The sequence below is a fragment of the Pleurodeles waltl genome, chromosome 3_1 (assembly GCF_031143425.1).
Source record: "Pleurodeles waltl isolate 20211129_DDA chromosome 3_1, aPleWal1.hap1.20221129, whole genome shotgun sequence".
In the NCBI taxonomy this organism is placed as follows: domain Eukaryota; kingdom Metazoa; phylum Chordata; class Amphibia; order Caudata; family Salamandridae; genus Pleurodeles; species Pleurodeles waltl.
In genome coordinates, this window is record NC_090440.1 from 1,319,394,794 (window position 1) to 1,319,419,151 (window position 24,358).

General features: G+C 39.6%; 1 protein-coding gene across 1 annotated transcript in view; it reads right to left on the minus strand.

Annotated features, from left to right (window-relative positions):
• Positions 1 to 4,643: 4,643 nt before the first annotated feature.
• SLC15A2 (solute carrier family 15 member 2) overlaps positions 4,644 to 24,358 on the minus strand; it is a 429,960-nt gene continuing 410,245 nt past the window's right edge. The window contains exons 21-23 of the mRNA XM_069224674.1: positions 23,514 to 23,660; positions 18,065 to 18,169; positions 4,644 to 6,510 (exon numbers count right to left, since the gene is read on the minus strand). Of these exons, the coding sequence (XP_069080775.1) occupies positions 6,319 to 6,510; positions 18,065 to 18,169; positions 23,514 to 23,660 (444 nt within the window). The 3' untranslated portion in view covers positions 4,644 to 6,318. The remainder of the gene's footprint in view (positions 6,511 to 18,064; positions 18,170 to 23,513; positions 23,661 to 24,358) is intronic.

Below are 24,358 nucleotides of genomic sequence, written 5' to 3' on the forward strand. Positions count from 1 at the left end.
GACAAGGGAGGCCTCTTTCCCTTATTTGGGGGTTACATTTGATCAGCAGAATAGCTGGATCCCATGTTTTGCCAATCAATGTGCACGTTTTAATTAAGCATGTGGATCCCTCTTTAGGTTTGCCCTTATGGTGGGTAGTAAATTCATTCCACCACTCCTTCAGATCTACAGGATGAAGTGTCTTCCAGTTTTATTATATGGTGCAAGTAGCTGGGGATACTGTAGTTGCCAGGCTTTTCAACAGGAAGAAAACCAATTTTGAAGAAGGCTGTTGGGTCTGGATCCTGCTAGATTTTTATGTATGATGAAATGCATCTTAATTATGCTGAAGACCTTGTTAAAATTACCCCGTTGCTTTCATGGCTCACCATCTGGAGCGGTCAACATATCACATTTAATAGGGAAATTATTGAGGACTGTCTTGGATGTCATCAAGGCCACAAAATTCCATGGATAAACTATGTCAGAAGTACTGCAGTGTCTCTAGGGCACCCTGAGTTGTATTATAGCCCACACCAGCTAACAAAGTTTGATTAAAAAAAGCTTGTAAAGAAGCTCTTTCTTCAGCAGGCAAGAGAACGTTTAGATATTCGGGCATAGGGAAATCCTTCTATGAGAGCTTATTGCTTTTAAAAACTAACTGAGGTTCTAAAGCATATCTCTCCTTTGTTAGAATCCCTTGGGAGAGATCACTTCTCACCAGGTTTAGACTAGGCTCCATTCTGCCCAATCTTTGTTTTCCTCTAGGTCAGTGCGAGCCATCTCTTATTAAGACTTGTCCCTGTGGTGGTGGCTAGCTTCAGACCCTAGTACACTTGGTTCTGTCGTGTGGGTATTACAATCCTCCTAGAAAGAAGAATCTGATCCCTCTACTCAAAGCAAAAGGTTTTTATCAATTCTGATCTGCCTTTCTGTATTTCCAAATACTAAATCACCATAGTGTGGCGATGGAGGTTTGTTCTTTCTTGAAGAGTGCACTTTACGGGAATAAAGTGAAGAACTATGGGTTTTTATGATAATGTTTTGGAGCAACATTTCATTGAGGCTCATAGGGCAGGATGTGTTATACTTAGACAGTACGGCATGTGTGTTTAGGTTTTACATGTCCTGGCAGTGGAAAACTCATAAATTCGTTTTTCACTGTTGTAAGGCCTATTTCTCCCATAGACCAATCTACATCTCCAATAGACCAACACTGTGTTCAATTTTAACATTAAATACATACTAACTTCATATTGGAAGCATATGGAAAAATATGTTTACACTCAAATGAATTGTAATTTAAAATCCCTTTTTAATTGTGTAGTCGGATTTTAAGTTCCAGTTTTAAAAATGCCAGTTTTAGAAAGCTGGTATTTTTCTTCCAAGACCATCTGTGCCAATCTGCCAGCATACTGGGTCATATGATGAAGTGACTCTGAATGGCTTTCCTGCAGTGGGCATTGTACTACCTGCAGATGTGGGAACAAAGAATACTTAAGTGTGAGGAGAGTGGGTCTTCCCGATAGGATGGCTGGGCAGGAGCTATCTCCTGCCCTGGTAGGACACAGAGGAAACCGACACCAGGGCTTCTCTCAATTTTGTCACCCTATAAAGTTTGTACACAAACCCAGGGGAAGGGGAAGAACTAAGCAGAACAAGTTTTGAGATTAGATCAGGGAATTGCCCTACCCAAAGTTTGACACCAGTGTCAGTGGGACCTTCAGAACCACTCTTCAGAGCACTCCTGTTCCAGAGGAAGAATCAGAGGCAGGACTGTCTTGCTGCCAGTTGGGCGACCCTACTGCTGGAAGCACTGCCTTGCTGTCAGAAGATAAAAGATTGGACCTACTTGCCTTGATCCCAGGCTACCCAGAGTGACTCCAAGTACCCTTTGGCTGATCTCGTGTATGAGCTAAAGGAACACAACAAGGTTCCAGGGCTGGTCTGCAACTGACCAGCACCAACTGGACCGGCCTGAGCCCTGCTGCTGCCCTCTGATGGAATGAGTCCTAATCCTCAAGAGGTGTCCCCTGGGTCCTGGACTCTTGGCTGGGATCAGTGTGAACTCTTCCTCAGGAAAAGGTGAATCTCCTGAAGTTTGGGCATCTTGAGACATTGGAGTAACCTCTTGGTGCTGAAAATGACCACTCATGACATTTAATCAATGCAAAGGTGGAAGACACTCAACCTGCCCCTCGAGCAGTAAGTCTCCTACTCGGGCCACCTCTTGCGCAAACTCTTTGAGCTGAACTTGAGATCGTAACTTTTCAGTTGAACTAACCTGGTCCCTAAGTCTGTCCCAGGCTCCATTTCCGTCAGTCTGAACTTATGACTTTCCCTTGGTTTAGCACGACCCAATAACTGTGACTTACATTTTATGCTTCTTGACACTATTTTTCTGTAAACCTTTAAAAAATAATGCATCCAGTTCTACTCTTTTTGAGTCATTTTATGTATTCAAATGTACTCTATTTTTTCTAAATTAGTTTAATATTTTTCTTGTGTGGTGTTTCACCTTCATTACTGTTTGTGTGCTGCATAAATACTTTACATATTGCCTCTAAGCTAAGCTTGACTGCTTTGTGCCACGCTACCAGAGAGTTAAGTACAGTCTAATTTATTGATATTTTTGTGGTTCACCCTGATAAGGATAGTGTTTATTATTTGGGTGGGACTCCCCCACTAAAGGAAAAATATAATTTCCTATTCTTAGGCTTTCCCTGGTTGTCAAAACACAATCCTTTAACAGATTGGACAGACAACATTGTTCAATCACCTCCACCAATTTGTTTGGATGTTTGACATACTGAAATCTTAGACGAAAAGGGTGATGTCACCTTGGGTACCCATTTACTGGCAGCAGCAACCTTTAAAACTGAGATTGAGAAGATTATTATGGAACTGGAACTGATGATTCCAGGAAAATATCACAACTATCTGGAGATATTCAACATGAAACATACAGAATAATTTACCCACTTAAACCTACATAGACCATATGACTGTTGTATAGATTTTGAACCTGGAGTAAGATTGCTGTGTAGTCAAATCTATGCAGTTACTAATCAAGAAACTGAACATTAAAAAAAATTGTTGGCTGCCTAATTAACTCATGGGTTTATCAAGCATTCACAGTCTCCAGCATAATCCACATTATTTTTCATACTGGAAAATGAAGGAAGTCTGTGTATCTGTATTGATTCCCAAGCCTTGAGTTAAATATCTTTAAAAATGATCTTCGTCCGTTAATATCAGTATTACTTCATCAAATAAAGGATGCACAAATATTTACTAAACTAGATCTATGCTGGGCTTGCCATCATGTTCATGGTCATAAAGTGGTCAAATGAAAAACAGCATACAGAAATAAATGTGACATATTTGAATACCAATAATGCTGTTTGGATTGTGTAATGCACCGGATGCATTCCAGTTTTTCATGAATGATATCCTTTGGGATTATACTGACACATTTGTAATTTGTATACCTCAATAACACCTTGATGGTCTCAAAAAACATAGGAGATTGTACTTGATACTAAATGAAAATCAATTGTATCCCAAGGCTTTAGACAAATGTGAAGGTTTGAAAATGGATTTTAGGCAAACATAGACAGTTCTGGATTGGCCAAGGGTTTCTTGGGATTTGCTAATTATCAATACATAAAGGATTTTTCTTAGATTGCACGCCCTAAGTTATTGGAAAAAGGCACTAGCTTCCACTGGGATTCTTTTGTAGGAAACAAATGCAAAGAACTAAAATGACGGTTTACCCCAGATCCTGTTTTAGCACAACCAGACACTAGTTTGCCATTTGTTGTTGAACCTGACTCTTCACATATTGTGGGAGTAGCAGTATTGCCCCAATGACAAAATGAAACAAGACAACCTCACATGGCATAATACATGTCAAAGAAATGAATCTGTTTGAGTATAACTACACTATTAAAGAATTATTACCAAAAACAAAGCATTTCTAAAATGAACTAATTATTTGTTTGGTACACTGAAACCTAATATTTATGCAATCAGCCATAACATTTACAGCCAGGCAAATGAGATGATCTATTTTTTTTCTCAGAGTATAATTATGTTACATCTTCCCGCCCAGGTCAGTCAAAGTTAAGAGCAGACTCAATGTCCAGAAATGTGAGTGCTAAAGCTCTATTGAAATTTATAAGACTAATCCTTTTATTCCAACCAAATTTATTGCAGAACAAATAAAGAAAGTGTGGTCTCCGGAATAGATTTAAGACTGGGTTAGAAGCTGAGAGAAATTGGCCTCAGCACGAGTTACAATGGTATAAGAAATGATACCTCCATACACAAGAAATTAGTAACCAGGGACCATATTTATGGGTGACTTGTGTTGTCCTTGTGATAAGCAAGTCATTGCAAGGCAACAAAAGTCCTTAAAGGGAATTTGCAAAGCACACAATGAATTATTTATGCTGTCTTGAATTACTGAGAACTGTAACGCAGTGCAGCAGCTTGGAGAATGGGTGTTGCATCAAAATGTTGTGCTTGCTACAGAGAGGCTTAACAAGGAGAAATATGCTTATTCCTCTTTCCCTGTAAGATGCTTTCTTATTCAACTGTCTACATCAACTGTCAGCATATTATCCACAATCAAACGGAGAGGGTAAATTAAGAAAAAGAGACATATTTAGGATGTTTATTCAAGATCAGTCATCCTGGGTAGTTCATTCATAGCTAGAGGAATTCCGCCACCACTCTATTCAAATGTCAACTGGATTTACTCCTTTGTTCAGTCTTCATGGTTCTCATCCATCTTTCATTCAGGAAATTTAAATCAACCCTCTATGAATCCATATGCTGAAGAAAAGGTTACACAATTGAACACAATATATTAGACCCTCATTCAAAATCTGATGAATGCAAAACCAAAATAGAAAGAACAAGAAGTCAGAAGAAGAAAAACCCCTATCAGTTGGGTGGCGCAGTATAGTTATCGACAAAACACATCAAACTTCATGGAAAATGAAAACTGCAGCCCATATGTATTGGTGAACTTTCAACAAGCAAGATTATAAGTCTTAGTGCTTTTAAATTCCAGACTCCAAGAAGATGTATCCTTTATTTCACATATCTCTGGTCAAGCCTGTAAAAGTTGGCAACCAAAAAGGAGAACCTCCTTCACCCATCATTCAGGGTTCTGCTATTGAATGTGAAATGCAATGTTTTTGACAATACTTATTTAAGGCAGAAATTACAATAGGAGATGCGATGGAAATGATATGGAGTAGAGAAGGTTTGTGGGAACAGTAGAAAACAATCATGCTCCTCAGTTATTTAGGAAAGTTCATAGAACATACCCTGATAAACCAAGACCTAAAAAGAACCAAAAGGAGCTGGTACTTCCATGATCCCAAAGGATTGTTTTAAAGGTTTCATAGGTAGTTTAACGGATTGCAATTGCAAAAGCAGGAACAAATTGGTTTAATCATATCACAATGTCCTTCACAGTATTTCTTGTAGCCCTTTTTGAGCAGTGTGGAGTTCAATATGGTCCTGAAGTGCTTGAAAATGCCGCAAACTGAAACTAGAAGAGAATTCCACAAGTCTCGGGAATCCATGTCCTGTGGGAATCCAATAGTGGCAGACATCTTAGAGTAGTATTGTAAAAGGGAATCTCTGCAAGTATAGAGCTGCCTACCAAAAGACTGGATCGTGGTTATCATCAAAGTCTGTGCTTGTAGCTTTATTTCATGGAAAGCTCTTTCACTCCTCCAAGGGTGTGCAAAAAGGTTTATGGAAACATTTGATTAATGTTTAGATTAATTTAAGAGACATTTGAAGTTCAGGCATTTCTCCAATCCCTACTTGTGATCATTTAAAGACCTGTGATACTTTCAGAATTTTAAAAAAAGTCTGAGATATATATATCTATATATCACATGTAGAGTGTAAAATTCCAACTTTTTCCTGGGTATTTCATAAATTGGATGCCAACTTGCTATGTTAGATAGAAATGCTACTGACCAATTGTAGGGGTCACCATCAAGGAAATGTTTTGAATATGGATGGTATACTTATGAACACAGTAAATGTCCTGTTTCAGACTATGCATGCTCTATAGGCTGCTCTTAAGCAGAAAATGCTCTCTGTTGGGCCTAGGTACCACACTGGGATTACAAAGCAATGGGATGAAGATGAGAGGCTGGCCAACTTCAAAGCATTTTCCAACTTACCTTTTGGCTCCCTTTGTAATTTTATAACATTTTGGCCAGATTTTTTGTGACTTGGTATTACAAACGGCAATCTGAAGAAACAAATATAACACTACATAAATATGACCCGCAAAACAAGGGCAAGCTATAGCTTGGTTTTCTTTTCCATCAGCTGTAGGATGTTTTCACCACTCTGTGGCTGTTTCTTTTCTTCTTTATCTTCTTCCACTTCTTCCTCTAAGTCAGATGGTTTCACTGGGATGTAGAAGTATCCCATGATGGAGAAAATAATGAAGACGGCAAAGAGAAGAGCTGCAAACAGGACAAACTCAGCCCACTGCAAAAAAAATGCAAATGCCATAAGACCATTGCCCTACAAATTTGATAAATGCACAAATATCAGAACTTGCAAAAGTGCAACAATGCATTATTCCAGTTATTGTTCATATATTAACAGTTCTCCCTTTCCCCACACCCACCAAGCCCATTCTATTTAGGTCCTTACTGTAGTTTATATTTGTAATAGACATAATAAGCCTAGACTATTTGGGAAAGACAAAAACAGAGTATGCTGAATTAGGAATGTAGCATTTTCCATTTAAACATGTGTTTTGTTTACAATTACAATAATGGTAGTGGGTAATGCATTTTTTATTGCAAACCTCTTTAATTAAATTAAAGTTACATTTTTCAAAAATATTTTCAAACCCATACATTTTCGTAAAGAGGTAATGAGTGCATTAGCATTTTACCAATATTAGTATTAAATTAAGGAATGCCTTTTAGGCCAATGTTTAATTTGATTTGTAAATATATTTACATATATACAATATACACTGAAAAAAACAAATGTTATAGGGACATTATATTTAGGAAATAGAATTTAAAAAAACATAGACATTCACTTAAAATACAAAGGCTACAGGGACTTTATAGTTAGGCTCACATTTTAAACACACAAAACTATAGAAATTCACAAGTTATAGTTAAAGTTATCTCAAGTAACTATAACTCGTGCCCTAAAGTAACTGTAACTCCTGTAACTCACACCATCACCCAGGACCGCTAACTAACACACAAACCACAGCACTCATGACATCTTTGATGACATCATTGATAATATCACTGTAATATTTGCAGTAAAATGTTTGACGAAAAACTGCATGGCGAGGGCACGAGTTATAGCTACCTAAGGGCACAAGTTATAGTTACTTGAGATAACTCTAACTATAACTGGTGAATTTCTATGGTTTTGTACGTTTAAAATGTGAGCCGAACTATAATGTCCCTGTAACCTTTGTTTTTTAAGTGTATAAATATGTATATGCATATATATATATATATATATATATATATATATATATATATATATATATCTTTATATGGTCACTGAAAAAAAACAAAGGTTACAGGGACGTTACAAAACCATAGAAAGGTTACATAGACATACAAAACCATAGAAATTCAGCAGTTATAGTTAGATTTCTAACAAAGTAACTATAACTCGTGCCCTAAGGTAACTATAACTCATGCCCTCTCCATGCTCAAATGTCTCATTAATAATTTTATTGCAAACGTTGAAGTGATAATATGAAAGATGACATAGAAGGTGCCATCAATGAAATAATATGTGGAGTAATTAGCTGTGCATGGCGAAAGTGCGAGTTAGGCTCTGACTGGGCAGTGAGTGTGTGCATGAGGGTCTGAGTGGGTCTGTGAGTGGGTGCGTGAGTGTCTGAGTGGGTCTGTGAGTGGGTGTGTGAGTGTCTGATTGGGTCTGTGAGTGGTTGTGTAAGTATCTGAGTGGGTGTCTGAGTGTGGGAAATTTATTTAAAGAGAGACAGAGAGAGAGAAAGAAAGATACTTAGAATTAGATATTTGTGTACAATTTCAAATAAAAAATGTATCTGTCATTTAAAAAAAATATAATAATATGTACTTTATTTTTTTTTTAAAGGAGGGAAATTAGTTCAGCTGGACTCGAACCCTCAATGCTCAGTCTGAAGGTCTGCGACCTTCAGACTGAGCTATTGCTTTAGTTTTTTCCCTGTAGTCCCTACATATTTATTCATTTATGTTTTATTTTATTTTATTTTTTAACAAAATGCCCTTTATGGGCTATTTGGCACTGAGGGAGAAGCCTTAAGGCTTCCCTCGTGGTGCCATTGCTTCAGCAAGCACAGAGCTGCTTTAACAGCAGCTCCATGCTTGCTAAAGCATTTAATCTTTTTTGACAGCGGGATCTGTTTGACAGGTCCCACTGTCAAAAACCAAAGTGTTTGAAGCTGAGTCCCAGGATGGCTGCCAACATGTCCTGGTTTGAAGTGTTGGCAAGCCAACCAGAGCTATGCATTTCCCTGAACGAACTTGTCTTTGTATGCGAATACTTCGCGGCCAGAGATATACAAATTTGAATATCCCTAAATTTCTCAAAAAATACTGAACAGATGTAGTCTGAATACGTGAAAGCATAATCTGCGTACCGAAAACTAGTTTTATGTCATATTTGGTGTGATCCCGTCTAGTGGTTCGGGCTGTAGACGCGTCTAAATGTCCTATGGGAATTATCATGGGAAACACAACTTTTTTGAACCCCCTTTTTCACAGCTTCCACTTCACGGATCACCACTAAACTTTCAGTGCACAGCAAAAAGTTTTTGGGAAACTTTTGTGAAGAATTGTCAAACAATGCCAAAGATATAGGTAAGTCAAAAAATGCTTTTTCTATGGAAACATGGTCCTAACTATAACTACCTAGTGACGACAGCCACTAGGTAATAGATATTACCTACTGGCAGTCCCCAAAATGTAGTTATAGTTAGGACCATGTTTCCATAGAAAAAGCATTTTTTTTTACTTGTCTATATCTTTGGCACCGTTTGACGAATCTTCACTAAATGTTTCCAAAAAAAGTGCCCCAGTGATTCTTGTTGTGCACAGAACATTTTGGGGTGATCCGTCAAGCGGGGGCAGAGTAAAAGAGGTTAATTCCCATAGGACCTTTGAACACACTACAGCCCGAACCACTGGATGGAATTACACCAATTTTGACACAAAACAAGCTTTCGTTACACAGATTGTGCTTTCATTTATTTGGTGTAAATCCATTCAGTAGTTTTTGAGATAGTAATGGAAATCCAAATTTGTATATCTGGGTAGAACATAAGCACAGATCTCATGGTGAGATCTTATTGGCTGTCTGCACTTTTACCAGGACGTGCTGGCAGCTATCTTGGGACCAATATACATGCTAGCACCCCACTGAAATGCATTGCAGTGAATGGCAGGTTTTGAGGGTCACAAAAAGGAGAACATATAAAGGGTGATAACAAATTTTAGTTACAAAATAAATAATTTGTTTATGATACCATACTAATTTTAGGAATTGTGGTGTATTCTAAGGTGATATTACCCTGTTGGGATTTCATGAATCATGTTTGAAAGACAACTATTTTCTCATGATTGTCCCATAGAGGTTATGAAAGGTGCTCGAAAAGCTGAAGTGAGAGCTTCTTTTCTGTAAATTGACACCATTGTTCTCAGCCGGATGAGTCTGACATTCTTAGTAAAACATATAGTTCCAAAAGAAGCAGGTGTTGATTCCCTAGTGTTCTACCTCAGCCTTCAGTTTGTTCTAAAGAACAACTAAAGTGCTAACAGACTTACTTACGACAAAAGTGTGGCACACCTGAAGTCATCTTGATTGAGTCAAACTGGTAAAACTTAACATTTTTATATTAGAAAGAAACTAAATGAGGGGTTCATTTTGTCATAGAAATTATGGTTTGTGCTGTAGGGGAAACAGCCTTTATAATGAAGGCTGAACCCTGCATGCCATTACCATGCAGGCTTAAATAAGCATGCAATATTACCATGCATGCCTTTACCATGCATGCCTTTACAACGCATGCCATTACAACAAATTTTGTTCTAAAGGAATGAATGGTAAAGGTATATTAGTTATAAAGGTTTTACAGATAGGTAAAAGGTTGTTTTAGGGTTCAGGTGGGTATGGGTTTTGGGTAGTAAGAATAATTTTAGGGTTTAGGGCAGGTATGGATTTATGGGTGGCAAGGTAATTTTTAGGGTTTAGGGTGGGTATGGATTTTAGAGTGGCAGGGGTTTCTTAGTGTTTAGGGTGGGTATGGTTTTTGGTCTACAAGACTATTTTTAGGGCTTAGGGTGGGTATGCGTCTTTGGGTGGCAAGGAAAATGTTATGGTTTAGGGTAGGTATGGGTTTTTAGGTGGCAAAGGTGATTTTAAGGTTTAGGATGGGTATGGGTTTTCGAGTGGCAAGTGTAATATAAGGGTTTAGGGTAGTTTTAGTGTTTTGAGCGGCAAGGGAAATTTTAGGGTTTAGGATAAGTATGTTTTGTGTGGCAAGGGTAATTTTAGGGTTTATGGTGGGTATATGTTTTGGGATGGCAAGGGTTTTTTTAGGGTTTAGGGTGGGTATGGTTTTTTGGGTGGCAAAGGTAATTTTAGGGGTTAGGATGGGTATGGGTTTTTGAGTGGCAAGGGAAATTTTAGGGTTTAGGGTGGGTATGGGTTTTTGAGTGGCAAGTGTAATATAAGGGTTTAGGGTGGTTTGGGGCTTTTGGTTGGCAAGGGGTATTTCAGTATTTAGGTGGGTTATGGATTTTTGGGTGGTAAGGACAATTTATTTTTAGGGTTGGTATGGGTTTTCGGGGGGCAAGGGAATTTTTAGGGTTTAGGGTTGGTATGGGTCTTTGAGTGGCAAGAGTATTTTTGGGGTTCAGGATGTGTAAGGGTTTTTGGGTGGTATGGGGTTTTAGGTGGTAAAGTGTTGTTAGGGTTTAGGGTGGATATGGGGAATGGTTGAATTAACGTATAGCAATTAAAATTACATTGAAAAATACATAGAAATTCACTGAAAAAACCAAAGGTTACAGGGACATTATAGTTAGGAAAAAGGAATTTAAAAAAATAGAAAATCATTTAAAAAACCAAAGGTTACAGGAACTTTATAGTTAGGCTCAGATTTCACTCGTACAAAACCACTGAAATTCAGCAGTTTTAGGGCCAGATGTAGGAAAATGCCAATTTGCGACTTGCAAATTGCGAGTCCCTGCGACTCGCAATTTGCAACTCACAAATTGGTATGCAGAACGGTGTCTCAGACACCGTCTGCGAGTCGCTATGGGGTCGCAATGACCCACCTCATTAATATTAATGAGGTGGGTCGCAAATTGCGGCCCCTTAGCGAGTCTAGGCACTCGCAAACATGGAGGCCTGCTGTCGTCAGCAGACCTCCATGTTCGTGACTGCTTTATCAATAAAGCAGTTTTTTTTTTTTAAGTGTAGCCCGTTTTCCTTAAAGGAAAAATAGCTGCACTTAAAAAAAAAAACGAAATCTTTAGTTTCGGTATTTTTTCAGGGCAGGTAGTGGTCCCTTGGACCACTACCTGCCCTGAAAAAATTGTTTTGGGTCCATTCGCAAAGGGGAAGGGGTCCCATGGGGACCCCTTCCAATTTGCGAGTGGGTTACCATCCACTTGAAGTGGATGGTAACTGCGATACCATTTGCGACCGCATATGCGGTCGCAAATGGTATTGCATGCCACTCCGAATCGCAAATAGGAAGGGAACACCCCTTCCTATTTGCGATTCTGAAATGCATATTGCGAGTCGGTCCCGACTCGCAATATGCATTTCTGCATAGGGAAATGCGATTAGCGAGTCGCAAACGGCAATTTTTGCCGTTTGCGACTCGCTAATCGTTTCTTGCATCTGGCCCATAGTTCTTTGAAGTAACTATAACTCTCGCCCTAAAGTAAGTAACTCACACCCTCACCGTGCACTGCTAATTACCCCAGATATTACAGCCGTCATGAGAATCTAAGTCTAACGATGACGCCTCTGTAACCTTTGATTTTTTTAAGTGTATACATGTATATACCAAATTAGATGCAGATGCAAAAATATTTTCTTTGGAGCCCACAATCAGTGCTGTATCATCCTGGGGCTAACAAATATCTAGTCTGCCTAGTCACAATGCTATCTCATGGCTCTTTGGTCTATTACTTTACAATTACGGTCTCTTTATCTCACTCTTGCAGGTTCTTTTCCATCTCTATTTTCACCCTTTACCACTGTTTTCTTTTCTTTCTTTCTTTCTTTCAATCTTTCTTTCTTTCTTTCTTTCTTTCTTTCTTTCTTTCTTTCTTTCTTTCTTTCTTTCTTTCTTTCTTTCAAGCACTGTTTAAGACATTAAGACAGGAGGGCGTGAGGCTGCTCTTTGCCGAGATTTCTAATATTCCAATGGGAAAAGCAAGCACAGGCCCTTTAAAAGTAGTTCATGAAAAAGATCACCTGACAAGATATATTTGGTGTCACAGTAAGCATACTATTTCAACCTCTTTAGAATGGTATTCTTCACATTCGAACGAATCCCTAGGTAACCGATCCTTAACTACATTTTGCATTGATGCTCCAGGAACCAGAAAACACACAGCACTTAAAATATTTAATTGACCAATCCTTCCTAAGCACACTCCTTTCCCTCCTATTCTGTTATGGAATAATTTTACCCTCCCCCCAATTATTATTATTTTTTGAGTGCCACGATATTTGCTTTTTCCTCTGACTCCCATCTTCCAAGCAGACACCTTTTCTCTGGTTGTGACTGTATGCTTTTGTTAATGTTTTTTATTGCTTTATATCTTTTTTTTCACTCTTACACAGTGGGACCGATTCATTAAGATTAATATACATGTGTATACTATATAATGTATGTATTATTAACTCTCCACTTTTTTAATACTCATCATTTGCGAATGGAGACTTACACCTAGTATAACTTATGTGTCTCCCCCATCAAATGAGGGAGTGGAACATTTTACAACAGAATTTATGAGTGTAAGTTACTAATACTAAAGGTGGAGATGGAGGTGGAGATATCCTAATTGTAAAGTTTAGGGTAATGTAATAAAGGGTATTAATTACAAGCATATTTTCATATGCAACATATATCCAAGATAATTTAAAATATTGATATTAATATGAAACTAATAAAACACAAATCTATGTCACATTAACTCATTAAATATAATGCATATTACAATATAACATATTTTCAATATCTTACATTTATTTATACAGATAAATGTAATAAAATAACCTAAACAATTAACCACTAGCACTAACATTTGTTCTTTAATATTCTATAAACTTGGTAAAAAGAAATCTGTTTATTTAATTTAAATTATGTGTATTTTTACAGAGTTTAAAAGTGTAATTTATTTTGTATTTTTATTGTTAATAAATAAAAACAATTAATCAATATTCAATATATAATTTTTATCAGTAAACATATATGTAATTTTAAAAGTCAAACTGTCTTATTTACTTTAACATTAGTTGCTGTGGGATGTTATTTTAATTACCTCCTCTAATTATTTTTTTGGGGAGTGTGTTGCAGTACCTATGAATGGATATATTTGGTGCCTGAATTACTTCAAGGCTGTGCTGAAGTCCAATGTAGCTTGTTTATACACTCGTTTGGACCCTAATAACTTTAGAAGTGTATTTCCATCCATATGGGCAGTTATTCCTCCTTCTGTCCATCTTTTCACAGATGCTTCCAGGTGGTGCCATGAAGAGCAAGAGAGTACACTTACAAGCATCCAGTGGGATATCTCCTGTCAGCCGCCTCCTCTGTCTTTGAGGTTGGCATTTCTAGAAAGAGGAGAGTAAATCACTACAAATTCTGAAACTTTGCCTCACAGAAATGTGAGGAAGATGCACGTTTGTGGCCAAAGCTGGAGGTTTGCAATGCTTTAAGGGTAAGAAAATGCTGTGGGATTCATGAGAGTTACAGCATTCTGGACACACCTGTGTGTCTAGTTTTCAGGTATTTCTTATTTTGATGAATATCCTCGGATGGCGATTAGCCACGGCCCAAATCCTAGAGGTACTCACTTCTTCAAACTGGGTCATTTTTCTCTCCGTTTTTTGATGTCCCTACATCATGTTTTAGGGCTTTTTGTGTCATGTATGCCAGGCTCAGTCACACACGTATAATGCCCTTTTTATCAGGAGAACTGTGGGAACGCTTGTTGGTTGGGATTGTGCGGATCCCAACAGCTTCCAGATCTTTCTCTCACATAAATGTGAGAAAAAAAAGAATTTGTAGCCAAAGATTGGGGTTTGCAATGCCTTATGGGTAAGAAAGAATCATAGGATTCATGGAAGACACAGCTCTGTGGATTGTCCCGGGTGCCTAATTTTAAGAAATGTTTGGGCTTGGTAGGTTTCCTTGAGTAGGAGTGGATCGAGGACAAAAAAGTAGTGGTTTCAAGGGGAACCTTTTTTGTGCATGTTGCATGTTGAGGCCTTTCATGTTGTGGTTTCTGGGCAAAAGCACGTAGGTACGGTAATGTTTCTACTGGGTCTAGTGTGGGAATGCTGGATGGTGGAAAATTTGTGAAGCTCCATAAATTCCAGACTTTTCACTCACAGAAATGTGAGGAAAATGTGTTTTTGGCCAAAGCTTGAGGTTTGCAAGGCTTTGTGGGTAGGAAACGTTAATATAATTGACACAAGTCAGACCGCCTTCAAGATTTCTTTGCACACACGCTGTGCATTTAAGAAATATTTGGGTTTGGTAGGTTTCTTTCTGTGGTGGCTGAGCTAGGGCCAAAATTCTGCAGCTAACAACATTGTAAAAAACGTGTTGATTTTTCTAGGTGATATATGGTGCATTCAGGTCAAGTTTTGGGGTTTTTGTGTTAAGGGCACTAGGCTGGGCCACATAAGTAGGACACTAGTGATAGCAGGTGACATGTGGGAAGACAGAATAGTCACATTCTGTGTGGCTTCCAAATATAAATCAGTGCACAAGAAATAACTCATTTTAAAAAATGCCCTAGAATCACATGATATTATGGGTAACCCCAAATCCAGAGGTGTGCAAATAATCACTGTTCCTAAACTCAGTATTTTGTGTACATTTCCAAAATACATAGTTTTCCTTCCCATCCATCTTTATTTATTGGATTTTTACCATATGAATTTCTGTGTGGTCAACACACAATGATAAATCATAATTAACTGCAGCTTAGTTCTTGGCTCTTGACATCACATGCTGTTGTAAAACCCCATACCCCATATATCCTTGAGGCCAGAATGTACATGACATGGCTTTAGTAAATTAGCCATTATAACAAACAATTACAGATGAAAATGTTATCACCAATTGCTAATGTTTCTATTTATTTTCATTGCTTTTTTTTCATTTTAGGGATTAGTTTGTTTGCAAAAATGTTTAAAGATCTACACAATCTGAATTCAGAATTTTGTCTACTTTTCAGAAATATATAGCTTTCCTGGATCACCCAGGTCTTTCACACCTGTTTCTAGCACAAACTGTAAGTATATTAAAAGCACAACAATTAAGAAAAAAAGCTATCTCTTATCAAAATACAAAAACTGTGGTACCAGATGGTTTTTGATACCACTCTGTCTGTTCCTAAAAGCTGGAAAGACGGAGATCCTAGCACAACAAACCTTTCATTGCTGACATTTTTGCAAAACAAAATATGCTTTCTTGTATGGTGATTTTTCTAGATTTTGTCCATAAAATACCAACATTTAGAAATATTTGCCTATTCTGTTCCATCAAGTGATGTCTACTATCCCTGGGTACCTTTTTTATCCCCAGGATATTGGAAAAAAGGACACACATTTGGCCTGGACACCTTATGTGGAACAAGGGTTTTGAAGGTCTAAGCAAAAAGTGTCCCAAACATCAAAAAAGGACTCAGCACTGTGGGTGTGAAAGTCTTAGCAGTTAAAAGATTAAAATGCTAAGAATTACCAATATTATTATGTGTACTTCAGTGATTTTATTGTGTTGCCTTTTAATTTTGTGTTTCTGTGGTTGTGTGTGGTTGGGATTGTACTGATGTTTGTTGCTGTGGTGTCCTTGTCATGCATTATTCTGTTTGTTTTTGTCATTTGTTATGTTTTTGTTTTGTTGTTATGGCATTGTGCCGGTAGGTTTGTCTATAATGATATGCTTTACTGGTTTTTGGGTGTGTTGGTGTGTATTTTGTATTGGTGTTGTGTTGCTGCACTTGATTATGTTACTGTGGTGCTGTGGTACTGAAATCTGGTGGTGTGGTGCTTTGTCACTGCTGTATATCTATACCTGTACATTTGCAGTGTCGAGCTATATGGATATTGGAGCAGTGGTCAGCATAATTTGATTCTATGAATTGATAATTTAGTGGCATATGGTGGTAGATTGGTAGTGGCATGAGTAGATAATGTAAGCTGTTTTGTCATAATCCCTTCATATAGGTGATAGCACAGAGGCGAGTTTGGCAGTGTGTTGATGGTGGATCATTCAAAGGTCCTTTTAGGTGGTAGCACTGTGTTGGGGACACAGTGATGAGTGTGGTAATGTAGTAGAAGACTATGGGGGTCATTCTGACCCTGGCGGTCTTGGACCACCAGGGCCATGAATGACGGAAGCACCGCCAACAGGCTGGCGGTACTTCAATCCCCATTCCGACCGCGGCGGTAAAGCCGCGGTTGGATTGCCGGGGCCGGCGGTCATCCACCGTTTTTGCCCCGGCTGGGAGAATCCACCAGGGCAGCGCTGCAAGCAGCGCTGCCCTGGGGATTCTGATCCCCGTACCGCCAGCCTGTTTCTGGCGGTTTTCACCACCAGGAAGAGGCTGGCGGTAACGGGTGTCCTGGGGGCCCTGGGGGCCCCTGCACTGCCCATGCCACTGGCATGGGCAGTGTAGGGGCCCCCTAACAGGGCCCCGGCCTGCTTTTCACTGTCTGCATAGCAGACAGTGAAAAGCGCGACGGGTGCAACTGCACCCGTCGCACCGCCGCAACACCGCCGGCTCCATTCGGAGCCGTCTCCTGTGTTGCGGCCTCATTCCCGCCGGCCCAGCGGGAATGTCAGAATGGGGGCCGCAGAATTTTGCCCGCGTGGCGGCCAAATGGCGGTTTCCGCCTGGCAGGCGGCAGTAGCCGCCCGCCAGAGTTGGAATCACCCCCTATGTGTAGCGATAAGTAAACTCCTGGTATTGTAAAGTGGTTCTATGGTGTGGAATGATAACTGCAAATTGGGGTTGGTAGTGTGCTGGTATGGGTTGCTTTTGTGGTGCTGTGGGGAGGAATGATACTTGGGAGAATGCTTACGTTGGAATATTGTGTAGTGATGAGATGTTAATCTAACATCATGTGTCTGGCTACTGTGGTTATGTGTAGTGGTTTGTGGTAGTATTGTGGAAGAGTGCACCTGAGGGATTTGCAGTTGTAGGGTATTTTCTGTTGTGTGGGAGTGGAGGGTGGTGGGAGGTAGTTCGGTAATTTCAGGTGGCAGTATAAGCATGCGTTACTACAATAGGGGTGTGTGGTGGGATTAGAGTATGGCTAGAACACTATTTTTATTTAAGGTACCATTACTATCAGACTAAAAACAATAGTCTATAATCAGTTCTAGCAATCAATAACCAATAGATGACTCATGAATTTGTTGAAAGATCAAAAGCCTTCTTATTTATAACCAGTGATGAGGAGCCACAACATTTTGAATAATGTGATACAAGGCCATCCCATATGGTTCCTACAGGCCCACACCACTTCTCTTTTGATAAACTTTAAACTACATAATTGCGTTCACATTATTTTGTATGTGGATGTTCCCAGCAAGCAATGATGTCACGTAAATAATATTGTAAACATCCCTCTTGCATTAGATAATTTACGTAGTAATTCATTAACATATAATTAATATGATACGTCCACCTGAGTCAGCTGCAGAGCAAAAATCCAGTACCAACTCTAATATTTGAAGTTTAATGTGGTTCGTTCTTGACAAAACTTACAATGAAATTAACATCAATACCTGAGGCAGCGTTGCTGCTTGAGCGACAATAAGCACAATGACATTTCCAAAGGCCACAGTCAGGAGCCATCCGGCCTGCAGAACCGACTTCATGTTAGCAGGAGACTGGCAGGAAAAAAAACAGTATGTCAGCAATCTGTTACCTGAGACCCTCAGAGATCTTACTCACAGAGGGCTGCACAAGGAAGGCTTGAAAAGCACAACAGTGTTATTGAACTGGCTATGTTTTGGCACCCACCTGAATTCTTCTGTTTCTTTTATGAGAAAATATTATTGGACATTCTAGTCCACAAACAAATTTCATGAAAGGTTTACGCTTTACTAATTCATCGAAGTCCCAGTGGTAGCATAAGTGACATCAGGCATGATTACACCCCTAATGACGTCACAATGTGGACTCCTTGTCCGGCCCTTAAATCTTCAAAACCTTACATATTTATGCTGAGGATGAATGGGAGAGGAAAGAGGTGGAAACTCAAAAAGTAAGTAGGACTACCAGAGACCTACTTTCTTCATATTACTGCCAATGCTTTCAAAGCCCTGATACAAGGGGTAGGAAGTGCAATGCCAGAGTGTTGAAAAGGGCCAGCTAGGGGTGGGTAGTAGCCACCTGTTCTGGTTAGTGCATGAGGGTAAATAAAAGCATTAGAACTTTGATTCTACCTACATTTTTTGACAATGGCGGAAACACACTTTTTGCTTCTCTCGTTTTAAAGTACATAACTGGTGAGAAAGTCTGTTTCAATGTATCAATCGATACTGAAGGCAAATAATGGTCATGATTCTCTTGCTGCCTCCCCATTTCCATGCAAGTAGTGAAAATAAAGACCCTATTTCCTTTTTCAATGTGGCTTTGCTCACACGTTGTTATTATTCATGTACCAAGCCTATATGAATCCAGTTACTAATTTTGCCCCACCAGTTGTTATCAGGGTTTCTTTTGTGGACCCTGTAGCTTCTGTAGTGAAATAGTCCCTCATCACTTAGGGTTGGCTTGCTTGGACACATACCATTGTATGGCTATGATATATACTGAAAAATCAGTTTTAGCTATAGTGGGCAAATTAAAAGAGAGGGGTGTAGAGAAACCAGTTCTACCTCGGGGGGTCTTTATCCCCATGACTTGTAGCAGGGTGCTAAAGGCTCTCCAGTATGCAATGAAGCATTGTGGGTGTTCTATAATTGCAGACAAATCAAGAGGAGAATGAGTGTTACATATAGGGAGAGTCAATCCCCCACGGAATAATGTTGGAATAGTAAATATTACCCCTCCAAAGTCCAACACTTTCCATACTGATGCACTCACTAGAGTGTGAAAAGTCATTTTTAATCGTGAGAAATCCAAAGCTTTCCTTACTGTTGCACAAACTAGAATGGGTAAAGAAAAGTTACCCATCCGAAATCCAACACTTTTCCTGCCCTTGCACCTTTTGGTGGGGGAAAAGTACATTTTACCCTCCGAAATCCAATGCTTTCTATACTGTTGAGCTGTTTGGAGTGGGAATAGTAAATGTAACCCCTCTGTACTCCAACTCTTTCCCTACTGTTGTTTAGACTGGAGTTGGAACAGTACATCTCACTCCTCAGAAGTCAAATGCTTTACCTACTATTTCTTAGACTGGACTGGGAATAGTAAGTTTAACCCCTCCAAAGTCCAACACTTTTTCTACTGTAGCACTGAATGGAGTAGGAATAGTAAATCTAACTCCTCGGAAGTCCAACACTTTCCCATTTATTGCAGAGAATGGTGTAGTAATAGTAAATCCACCACCTTGGGAATCCAACACTTTCACTACTGTAGCATAAACTAGAGTAGGAATAGTATATTTAATATTCTTAGACTCCAATAGTTTTCATAATATTGGTTACATACATTTTATAGCATTGTTTTATTGTTTTATTGTTTTATATTTTGTATTATTTGGTTTTTTTTTAAATGTATTTTAATATTTTATAGTATATTTAGTAAATGTTTTTTGGTGTTTTACCATTTCATTTATGGTCTACATTAAAGATTTGTTTGCTTATCCAATTGTTTATATTTGTATGGTTTTATTGTGTATGTATGTTATCTATCTATCTATAAATATATCTAACACATAGTAAATATGTATTTTACATTATAGCAATTTAATCTACATTTTATATATATGTATATATATATGTTGTATAACATAATAAATATTTAGTGTACATTATATCAATATTGCCAATATGTTTTAATGTATTAGTATGACTACTTACATATGTATATATGTATATGTATTCACATTAATACATTCCAAATATGTAAAAAAGTACTATAGTGCAAAATATATCTTTATAATTTTACACTATGTGTATATATATATGTATTTGTATATTACAGGAAATGCCCTGAAGGCCGACTCCGGAACAACGAAGTTGTGGGCAACGAAAGCGGAACTACGCCTTCCTTAACAACAAATTCATTGTTTTGTGCCTTAACCACACATGTGCTGAACAACGCACATGCGTGGTTAAGGCATGAACAAGGGAGTCGGCTGAGGAGGACGACGAGTCAGGTAAGTGGGGCGGGGTGGGGGGTTGGGGTTTTAGTTTTAGGGACGAGGGGGGGTGGGGGTATTTTTAGTTTTAGGGGCAGGGGTGGGGGGCTGGGGTTTTAGTTTTAGGGGCGGGGTGGGGGGTCAGGGTATTTTTAGTTTTAGGGGCGGGGTGGGAGGTTGGGGTTTTAGTTTTAGGGGTGGGGTGGGGGGTTAGAGTATTTTTAGTTTTAGGGGCGGGGGTGGGGGTTGGGGTTTTAGTTTTAGGGGCAGTGGTGGGGGGTCAGGGTATTTTTTGTTTTAGGGGTGGGGGTGGGGGGTTTTAGTTTTAGGGGCGGGGTCGGGTCAGGTAAGAGGGGCGGGGTGGGGGGTCGGGTATTTTTAGTCTTAGGGGCGGGGTTGGGGTTTTAGTTTTAGGGGCAGGGGTGGGGGGTCGGGTCAGGTAAGGGGGTGGGGCAGGCGGAGGGGTCTTTTTAGTTTTAGGGGAGGGGGTCTTAGTTTTAGGGGAAGGGGCAGGGTGGGGGTTCGGGGTATTTTTTGTTTTAGGGGCGGGGCAGGGGTGCAGGGTTGGGTTTTAGTTTTAGGGGCCGGGTGGGGGGGTCGGGCATTTTTAGTTTTAGGGGGAGGGGCGGGAGTGGGGGGTTGGGGTTTTAGTTTTAGTTTTATGGGCGGGGTGGGGCGTCAGGGTCGGGGTATTTTTAGTTTTAGGGGCGGGGTTGTGGGTTGGGGTTTTAGTTTTAGGGACAGGGGTGGTGGGCCGGGGTATTTTTAGTTTTAGGGGCGGGGGTTGGGGTGGTTTTAGGGGTGGGGGTTGGGGTAGTTTAGGTTTTAGGGATGGGGTGGGGGTTGGGGTTGTTTTAGGGGTGGGGTTGAGGTGGTTTTAGGGGTGGGGGTTGAGGTTGTTTAGGTTTTAGGGATGGGGTGGGGGTTGGGGTTGTTTTAGGGGTGGGGGTTGGGGTAGTTTTAGGTTTTAGGGGTGGGTTGGGGGGTCGGGTAATTTTAGGGGCGGTGTGGGGGGATTGGAGGGTTTAGGGGCAGGGTGGGGGTCTCGAAGTAGTTTAGGGGTGGGGGTTGGGGTGGTTTTAGGTTTTAGGGGTGGGTTGGGGGTCGGGTAATTTTAGGGGCGGGGTGGGGGTTGGGGGGTTTAGGTTTAGGGGCAGGGCGGGCGGCTCGGAGTAGTTTTAGGGGTGGGGGTTGGGGTACTTTAGGTTTCAGGGATGGGGTGGGGGTTGGGGTTGTTATAGGTTTTGGTGGTAGGGTGGGGGTTGCGGCAATTTTAGGGAGGAGGTGGGGGTTGGAGTAGTTTTAGGGGCAAGGATGGGAGTTGGTGTGGTTTTACAGTGGGTAGGGGGTTGTGGTCAATTTTAGGGGTGGGGGTGGGTGGCCAGTGGGGATGCATGCTAGAACAATGCATGCCTATCACTAATGCCTTTACCAGGAATGCCTTTACAACGAAAAATCGTTGTTAAGGCATTCGTGGTAAAGGCATTAGTGGTAACAACGAGGTCGTTGTTCCGACCTCGTTGTTCAAGCAAACGTTGTTCCGGCAGACGTGGTTCTGACATACATTCGTATAATACAAACACATATATTGGTATGTGTGTGTTTGTGTGTTTATGTAAGTATATATTTATATATTGTTAAATATTAGTGGAATATATTAATTGTACAATTATATTAAATTTGTATATTAAAATACTTAACTTTCAGTACTTTGAACTCTCTCTTGTATAAAAGAGCCAATATTTGTATCACAATTTGGACAATATTAGTGTCTATGATATTCATTTTCCAATATTTTTGTACTTTCCATTATATGTATAGGAGCACAATACTGTGGTAAACGATATTTTTGAAACAATATTTTTGTCAAGGATATTTTTACCACAATATTGTGTCAGTAATCTCTTTCTTTAAAGGCAATCACAGAAGTGGTGGTCTGCAAACCCTAGCAGGCCACCATCCCTACAGCAGCCACCAAGAGGAGTATTTATGAGTAGAACGATTACAACCCACTCCGATTCGGAATTTGACAAACTAACCTGTTAGTATATAGATCTTTTGTAAATTTCAATACAGGTCACAAGAATATTATTCAGTATATGTTACTGGGGATGTAGAAAAGGCAATGTCTGTTAATGGCCATGTGGAAATGGGGTTTATTAATAAATGTCAAATTGATTCTGACAGTTCTTGCTATTGGACGTGTAGAACTAGCATTATCTACAATTCCAGACAAATGAAAACTGCCAATATTTGTCTCCTGCACAAAAAGGAAAAGTTATTAAGGATGTTCTTTGCACATCCTCGTCTGGAGTGTGACTTCCTGAAATTTCTAAGAAACTTGAAGAATCACCTCTTCCTAGTTCAGTGTGTCTAAACTGAATAAATATCACATTGTTGTAAAATAATGACATCTTATAACATAACCTCGTAGAATCATAACATACATAATAAAATTACATCATATCACAGAACAATTTTATGGCACAAAGGGGGTTATTACAACTTTGGAGGAGGTGTTAATCCGTTCCAAATGTGACGGATATACCAATAGCCGTATTACGAGTTCCATAGGATATAATGGACTCGTAATACGGCTGGTGGTATATCCGTCACTTTACTGTCACTTTTGAGACGGATTAACACCTCCTCCAAAATAGTAATAATCCCCAAAACCACAAAAAATAAATACATTAAGATGGATACATTTTAAACACAGTAGTTGAACTTTACAGTATACATTCCCTATTGAGATAAAAGCATGTGATCATACCATATAACCATAGTATGTCATTGGAAGGAATCAACAGTTTTATCATGAAGTAAAAATAAACACATATCTTCTTGACAGAAAATCCTAACACAATCCCTTTTCAACCTGTGGAAATGCAATTTTTATTTCTGAAAGCAATCAGGACAAGTACCTGGGAATAAGAGAACTCGAGGCCAGTGATAGAAAACATTACTTCCCCAGCACTGATCAGCACATATTGGGGAATTTGCCATGCAATGTGGACACTGTTGGCTAAAATGTCTTCAGATTTATTTGCCAAAATCATGTCTCCAGAAACCTATGAGAAAAAATGGAGACAATTAGAAAAAAAATTGAAAGAAGAGAGGGGGTGAGTCCTGCTCTAAAGTGACAACACAAGCTACTACACACAAACTGCATACACATTTTTTTAGATGATGTCTGTAAATTTGATTGTGTTCTGTTGCTCAAATTCCCTTGAAAGTTCCATGTAAAGTGTGTGTTTGTCCTGCTACATTATTGGTTGTTCTTACAGTAGATGTACCCGTCATCTTGGTAGGGATAATACCAAGCACGTTTACCAGCCTTCATGAATGGTGATGGACGACTGAGCTTCACATGCCAGGGTTAAGGCAGCTCCCATCCCCGCAAGTGGTAGTGCTTGTGCAGCTTCTAGCCACAAAGTTGATGCATGATTACATGATGGGGAGATCACTGAAGAGCCTGGATGAGTTGGGGCAAAGCTGTTTGACAACCCTACCCTCTTGCTGCTCTACTCTGGCATTTGCTTCTACAAAGGTGACTTCTGGCTGTTAAGCAGGCTGGAGTGAGAACCAGGCCGGAATCATTGTGGGACTTGGCCTGTCCCGCTCTGACACTGGGGCAACCATAATCCCAAAGAGAATTGCAAATCGAACCTCTGCACATAGAGAAGATAGGCCTAATCATTTTTCTATGGGGAAGAGTGTAAGAAGGGTTCTGTTTTGTAGTGGATATGTTTTTCCCTGACTTCTGGGC